This window comes from Corvus brachyrhynchos, unplaced genomic scaffold (genome assembly GCF_000691975.1).
Source record: "Corvus brachyrhynchos isolate BGI_N302 unplaced genomic scaffold, ASM69197v1 scaffold19, whole genome shotgun sequence".
NCBI classification, from domain to species: domain Eukaryota; kingdom Metazoa; phylum Chordata; class Aves; order Passeriformes; family Corvidae; genus Corvus; species Corvus brachyrhynchos.
In genome coordinates, this window is record NW_008246061.1 from 1,836,841 (window position 1) to 1,837,200 (window position 360).

Sequence of the window (360 nt, forward strand, 5' to 3'; positions counted from 1 at the left end):
CGAGCCGCCCGGTCCCGCTCCCCCGAGGCCGCCGCGCGGTGCTGGGGCCATCCATCACCCAGCACGTCTTCCCCGGCCCTTCCTCCTCCCCGCGGTGCTGGCAGGGCTCAGGCTCCAAAAAGCCACCAGGACCTCGCAGACTGCGTCGGCTCAGGGATGGTGGTGTTTGTGAGCGGTGATGGGGACACGCAGCCACGGAGCTGTCCCCGAGACACCCACTCCTCCTCTTCCTCCTCGTGTCCTGCTGCTCAGCCCACGTCCTCGGTGGCTCCACGGCTGTCCCCGCCGCCCAGCACGTCACTGGTGGCAACTGAGGGGGGTGTCACCTGCAAAACAGGGCCACAGCGCGGGTCACCCCGG

At 70.0% G+C, this 360-nt stretch overlaps 1 protein-coding gene across 1 annotated transcript in view; it reads right to left on the minus strand.

The window, feature by feature from the left end:
* The window catches only part of WSB2 (WD repeat and SOCS box containing 2), a gene marked incomplete at its 5' end in the record, with an annotated part of 25,410 nt that extends 25,054 nt beyond the window's left edge, over positions 1–356 (minus strand). The window contains one exon of the mRNA XM_017746483.1: positions 262–356. Coding sequence (XP_017601972.1) covers positions 262–356 — 95 coding nt within the window. The remainder of the gene's footprint in view (positions 1–261) is intronic.
* Positions 357–360: the final 4 nt, after the last annotated feature.